Source organism: Hevea brasiliensis, chromosome 15, assembly GCF_030052815.1.
Source record: "Hevea brasiliensis isolate MT/VB/25A 57/8 chromosome 15, ASM3005281v1, whole genome shotgun sequence".
Taxonomy (NCBI): Eukaryota; Viridiplantae; Streptophyta; class Magnoliopsida; order Malpighiales; family Euphorbiaceae; genus Hevea; species Hevea brasiliensis.
Window position 1 is genome coordinate 35,504,438 of NC_079507.1, and position 7,016 is coordinate 35,511,453.

Below are 7,016 nucleotides of genomic sequence, written 5' to 3' on the forward strand. Positions count from 1 at the left end.
AAAAATTTAATTTAAATGAAATTGAGACACTTAAAGAACAAATGAAATAAAAATATAGAAATTAATGGACATATTTTTTAAAAGAAAAGAGTTAAATAGTTAATTTTATTAAAGTAAAATGATTAGATAATAATTTTTTATTTATATTTTAAATTATGATGAATTAAATTTAAGTTTGTTTTTCCTACCAACTAAGTATACAGGTCATGTTATTAATACATAATGTGCATTATCATTGATTTAATAGTCGGATAGTAGTTCATAACACAAATAATTAAAAGAAACATTAATATTCTATATATATATATATATATATATATATATATATATATATAAACGAACCATATATGCCAGCCATTGTTGTGTAGTGGAATGGCCATGTCAGACTTTTTCTGAATCTTCTTTTTCCAGTGGTCCATTGGTAGGTATTACTATAAAGAAGTTGAGTTAGTGCATGCCCAGTTAACAGGGCACTTCCCTTCTCTCTCTGTCTCTGTATTTTGCATTCTTTCTTTATCAGAATAAGCCAAAGAGCCAAAGATACTCTATCTAGAACCCGAAAACATAAAGAAAACATATCATGAAGTTTCAAGGGCAACCCAAAAATAAAACCTAACCTCCAAACAAAACATTAACTCTCTCTCTCTCTCTCTCTCTCATCTTTTGCTTCTCTCTCTGAAACACGGCCATAATATTATATAGATTCGATATCTGCAATTTCAAGAACTATTCTCTTTATTAATATTCGTTTGTTGTTTCATGTTTGCTCTTGATTTTTAACACATCTTTGGAGGTTCTATCCACATACATAAAACACACACTTTAAGACCTCCATTGGACCTTAATTTTTTTTTTCCTTGAACTGGGAGGGCGTTTATCCATCTGGATGGTGCTATTTATTTTGCTTCAAGAACGAAAATTCACTAGCTTCTAAAAAAGTCTAGAACAACCTGTGATGGATCTTCATGGTGTGATTCACGACAACCCAATCAAGGTATGACATGTGGCTATCATTAATTGCTTTGTCTCAGCTTTTTTGTTCATGTTCTGTTTCTTGTCTTTTGCAGAGAGATTCATGGAAGACTGTGTTAACTTTGGCTTATCAGAGTTTAGGTGTTGTCTATGGAGATTTAAGCACTTCTCCATTGTATGTTTACAAAAGCACTTTTGCGGAGGATATTCAGCACTCAGAGACCAATGAGGAGATTTATGGGGTCTTATCTTTCGTTTTTTGGACATTGACACTAATTCCACTAGTTAAATATGTTTTTATTGTGCTTAGAGCTGATGATAATGGCGAAGGTGGCACTTTTGCTTTGTATTCATTGCTTTGCCGCCATGCCAGGGTTAGCTCCATACCCAATTGCCAGCTTGCAGATGAGGAGCTATCAGAGTACAAGAAAGATGGGTCTGTGTCCAATGACAAGAGTGTTAATGGGTCTAGTCTGAAATCAACTCTGGAGAAGTGTAGAGTATTGCAAAGGGTGTTGCTAGTTTTGTCTTTGATTGGGACATGTATGGTCATTGGGGATGGAGTCCTCACACCCGCAATTTCTGGTATTTGTGGTTATATTTTTTCTGGGATTTAATTTATGGTTCAAAATTTGAGACTTAAAGTCTGAGAATTGCTTGGGTTTTGGCTATTTCTGCAGTTTTCTCAGCTGTGTCTGGGCTGGAGCTATCCATGTCAAAAGAGCAGCATCAGTGTAAGTTCCTTATATTGAAGTCACTGTGTTATTAACTATAAATGATTTATTCATACTGGAAATGTCTAGATATAGAAGAAATTTTGTAGATTTTGCAGATGTATTATAGTCATTTCTGTCAGCAATCAGCATTTGATATCCCAGAAAGTAAAAAACTTAGATATTTGGGATTACAAGCTGATAAAAAAAGCATAGAAAACACATTAGGAAGAATCTTCGTTACTGTTAAGCATCAAGTCACATCTACTTTAGATGGTTGGTTTTCTTAGTTGGCCTGCCTGGAAAATCTTAAGACCATTTCTCTGGTTTCTTTTTTCCTGTATATGTCGTGAAGACAAGTAACTAAGGGTTAGCGATTGGCATTATCTTAGTTTTAATTTAACACTCTTAAAAGCACGAAAGTTTGAAAATTCAAAGCTTTATGTCCGCCTCACTTTGCAATGTGCAGACGTGAAAATAAGGAAAAGCAAAACTTACCAAATTTTAATGGCCGCATGGATTATTGCGGGTCCCTGCAAATAATCAAGACAAACCTCCTGTTTTAATCAAAGTCAAATCACTTTCAGAGCTAATAAAATATAAATAGTTTATTATTGTGGAAAGTCAGGTTGATAAGATCATTTTTTTATATAAAGTGAGCATGCAACGAAGGGCCAAGATAAGAAGCCCATAAGATTAAAAGATTAAGGATATAAAGATGTGCCTTTTATAAAGTTAATCTGTCATTATAAGGTGGAGAAAAAAAAAACACTTCTGGTTTAGTTTGGATAATAAAATGAATAGAGAACAATTATAGAATAATCTAGTACATTCAATTTAATTCATATATGATCAGATTCTCAAATGGGCATTTTCAGATTGGTCAAATTGAGTTGGTAGTATGAGTGCAGCAAGTCCTCCTTGAGATATACATAATCATAAGAATAGTCTGATCAAGCCTTTACCCTTTTCTTGTTGTCCAAAGCATTGTCGTGGATATTGATGCTGGAATGAGTCCATCATCATTTTCAATATGACTGCAACCACTGATTTGGTCGAATCATTTCTTTTAACTATGGATTTCTGAAGACATACCTAATAGACTCTCACAAATCCATTTTCTGAAATTTGAACTAGTGGTTTTCCGTCAACAGTGCATTTCTTTAATTGTGCTGGTCCTACTTCCTTTAGTTGGATTGGAAGCTTTTGCAATTTGTGTGAAACAAACTTTCCACTACTGTTTATATTGCTTTTTCAATTAGACTTGATTATGTTAGATACGCTTTCACCATGCATTTACTGCTCACTGATCTTCTCTACAGAATTTCTTTCCAAATCCTCTTGAAGTAGAAATATTTTCATTTATATTTCATTTTATTTTTGGGGTGTCTGTCACAAATAGATGTAATCTTCTACTGTGTTTATTACTTCACAGCATTGCTGAATTTCACATTCAATTTCGTTTTTGGTTAACTTTCTTCTTATTTTTATAGAAACTGCATGCATTCACTAATTTTCTGCAACATATCCAACTTATCTTAGTTCATTAACTCTGACTATAGTCCAAGGTTAATAAGGCATTTCTATCAAAATAACATAATATATCTCCTTTATGTTTTGAAACAATTGACTATAAGCTTGATAGTACATTTAATCAAAATTTATCGATTCTGCAGATGTTGAACTGCCAGTTGCTTGTGCAATACTTATATTTTTGTTTGCCCTTCAACATTATGGAACCCACCGGGTAGGGTTCCTTTTTGCACCTGTTGTGATTACATGGCTGTTATGCATAAGTGCTATTGGTGTTTACAATATTTTGCACTGGAATCCCCATGTTTACCAAGCACTGTCCCCATACTACATGTACAAATTTTTAAAGAAGACCCAGAGGGGTGGTTGGATGTCCTTGGGTGGGATTTTGTTGTGTATAACAGGTACAAGACTGTACGTGACTCTGTCCTTTCACCATTTATCTACTTGCCCATATTATGCTCGTCTTTCTAATGCTAAGTTTTTGTATAATGTAGGCTCAGAAGCTATGTTTGCTGATCTTGGGCACTTCTCACAGTTGTCAATCAAGGTAACTGACATGATTAACTAAGACAATTATCAAATTCCAGGAAGAAAAATTATCAACTGAAATAGACCATTCCACTACTGCCTCCCTTATATTAGGCAATTAATTATTTAACAAACAGCTTACTTACCTGCTTGTTAATGTTGTCTCAATTATGTAAATAATACTAATAAAAAATTAATGATAAATTAGCTCCTGGAAATGATTTCTCTTGCGAATGCATGACAATTTCAAGCAACTACTATAACAGAAATTCACCTTTTGCAGATTGCTTTCACCTTTGTGGTTTACCCTTCCTTGATTCTTGCATATATGGGACAAGCTGCTTATCTTTCTAAGCATCATATCATAGAAACTGATTACCGGATTGGTTTCTATGTATCTGTACCTGGTAAGTTACCAGTGTCATCATTTTTCAAAGGGCATTCCACTTGATCTTCCTAAAGTATAATGCAGTAAATGGTATTCTCATCATTTCAGAGAAAATAAGATGGCCAATTCTAGCAGTGGCCATTCTTGCAGCAGTGGTGGGAAGTCAAGCAATAATTACTGGCACTTTTTCAATAATCAAACAATGTTCAGCTCTTGGTTGCTTTCCAAAGGTCAAAATTGTTCACACTTCATCGAAAATACATGGGCAGATTTACATTCCAGATGTCAACTGGACACTAATGCTGTTATGTTTGGCTGTTACCATTGGTTTCAGAAACACAAAACACATGGGAAATGCTGCAGGTATCATTCAAATATTCACGACTACTTATTTTCTTCTACAAATCTGTTGGATTGGGCTATAATTTGTATCATGTTTTCTAGTAATGAATGAAAATCTCTAATTACAGCCACACTAACTGCATTGTTCTTTTAATTCTCTGGCAGGTTTGGCAGTTATAACTGTAATGCTTGTAACAACCTGCCTAATGTCTCTGGTCATGGTCTTATGCTGGCGCAAAAATGTCTTTCTAGCAATTTGTTTTATATTCTTCTTTGGCTCTATTGAAGCTCTCTACTTCTCAGCATCCCTTATCAAGTTCCTTGAAGGGGCCTGGGTACCTATTGCCCTCTCATTTATCTTCCTAGTTGTCATGTATGTGTGGCACTATGGAACACTAAAAAAATATGAAGCTGATGTTCAAAATAAGGTCTCCATCAACTGGCTCCTCAGTCTAGGTCCCAGTCTCGGAATTGTCAGGGTTCGAGGGATTGGCCTCATACATACTGAGCTTGTCTCTGGGATCCCAGCTATATTCTCTCACTTTGTCACCAATCTTCCTGCTTTCCACCAGGTTGTAGTCTTCCTCTGCATCAAATCTGTTCCAGTACCACATGTTAGACCTGAGGAAAGGTTCTTGGTGGGAAGAGTTGGTCCAAAGAGGTACCGTCTATACAGATGCATTGCACGTTATGGTTACCGCGATGTTCACAAGGATGATGTGGAGTTTGAGAAAGATCTTGTTTGTAGTATTGCAGAATTTATCAGGTCAGAAAAGCCTGAATTTAACATGGGAATAGAAGATTTGGGAGACGATGAAAAAATGACAGTTGTTGGGACTTTATCATCAAATTTCGAAGGGATTAAACTGTGTGAAGATGATGCTTATTCTTCTGATATGATAGGAACTTCAGAGATGAGGGAGATACAGTCTCCCAAACGGACAAGAAAGAGAGTGAGGTTTATTGTGCCAGAAAGTCCACAGATTGACATGGAGGTGCAAGAGGAGTTACGGGAGTTAATGGAAGCAAGGGAAGCAGGAATGGCATTTATTCTCGGGCACTCATACGTGAGGGCAAAGAGAGGATCAAGTTGGATGAAGAAGGTAGTGATTAATTATGGGTATGATTTCTTGAGAAAAAATTCCAGGGGACCAACTTATGCTTTGAGCATACCTCATGCTTCAACTCTAGAGGTGGGAATGGTCTACTTTGTCTAATTCAAGCTATACAACATAGCTACAAACGCAACAAAAATATTCTGCAATTTTCTGATTGCTGTATATGATAGAGCTGTGTTAATTATTTCCCTTCCTAATAGCATGTGGTCTGATATGAATCAATAGAACTCCTACGCATATGCAAATCAAGGCACCTCACCACATACATAGCTGTGTGTATGTGTGGATTCATATATTTTTGTTAAAAAAGAGAAGGATTTTCCAAGTATATGTGAGAGATGCTTGTGTGAATATTCTTATTAACTAGGCATTTACGGGTTTTTTTTTTTTTTTTTTTTTTTTTCAAATTGTTATTGTATAAAATTGTGGGGTATGACTGTTATGTTATTTCATTTTAAATTGTTTATGTTTATTGGTTTTAAATTTAAAAATTTTGTTTCCTATTGTAATTCATAAATAAAGATAGTAAATGAAATTAGTAAAATATTAATTTTATTTACTATTTTTTGGCCTATGAATGGAGGTAAAACTTGCTCGTTGCATGAAGTATTTCCTTTATAAATTTATGATAAATCACTGCGTTTAAATTTATTCAATTGAAAAAGGTAAAAATAGATTTAAGTTAGGATAGTGATACGTGGGGTTATCTCATTTGGTTCGATCTTGTTTCCAATATTTCTAAATTTGTAAATTCAAATTGATTCATTAGAATTATCGAAGCATTTGGATTTGTTCTTTTTGGCTATAATTATAATTAAGAAGAATATCTTCATATCATTTGTAGCAGGTTTAAATTATTTTATTGCTCGTCACGCTTATGGAATTTTAATAATGCACATTCCTCCTTCCAACATCCTTTAACTTTGAGATTTGATTTTTTTTTTAGTCAAAAGTTCAAATAAGCCCCTAAATTTTTGCCTGATAGTCAACTAGGGCCCCGCACTTCTCAGATGCAGCAATTGGGCAAACAAGTGTGAGTCGCTTGTTAACCCCGATCTAAGTGGGGCCCACCAAACGAGATTTCAATACCCAAATCAACGAATTGTCCCTAATCACCCCAACCCCCACTCCTTCCGATATCCATCGCTGAAAGCTTGGAAGAATCGCATTGTCGTCTTGGAATAGGAAAGTAATCGATCACTTTAAACTAATTTTAATGAAATTTTGCATGACCCTGTGTTTTGAACAATGTCGACAGGATAGAGGTAATGTGTTTGCTTGTTGCTTTTATGGGTAGCTTGTGGTCCTAAAATTAACGCGGCATGTGCATTTTAGCGATTTTTCTTCTGGGTTTAATCTGGTAGAAGCTAATGATACAGTAAATGGAAGTGTTTTTAATTAGTTTTTCTGTAGTGGTCC

The 7,016-nt window shown here is 34.8% G+C and overlaps 1 protein-coding gene across 1 annotated transcript; it reads left to right on the forward strand.

The window, feature by feature from the left end:
- The first annotated feature begins 442 nt into the window (after positions 1-442).
- LOC110655606 (potassium transporter 8) lies at positions 443-5,934 on the forward strand. The gene is made up of 8 exons (XM_058136481.1): positions 443-994; positions 1,068-1,557; positions 1,653-1,706; positions 3,362-3,622; positions 3,716-3,768; positions 4,033-4,156; positions 4,246-4,500; positions 4,645-5,934. Exons 1-8 carry the CDS (start codon positions 956-958, stop codon positions 5,694-5,696), a joined length of 2,328 nt encoding a protein of 775 aa, XP_057992464.1. The 5' UTR covers positions 443-955; the 3' UTR covers positions 5,697-5,934.
- The last annotated feature ends 1,082 nt before the right edge of the window (positions 5,935-7,016 follow it).

Bases quoted from the DNA above. Each gene is read 5' to 3' on its own strand.
- LOC110655606 (XM_058136481.1), top strand. From the start codon at position 956: ATGGATCTTCATGGTGTGATTCACGACAACCCAATCAAG. The intron at 1,558-1,652 runs GTATTTGTGGTT...CTATTTCTGCAG, and splicing joins CCTCACACCCGCAATTTCTG to TTTTCTCAGCTGTGTCTGGG. The intron at 3,769-4,032 runs GTAACTGACATG...CACCTTTTGCAG, and splicing joins TCTCACAGTTGTCAATCAAG to ATTGCTTTCACCTTTGTGGT.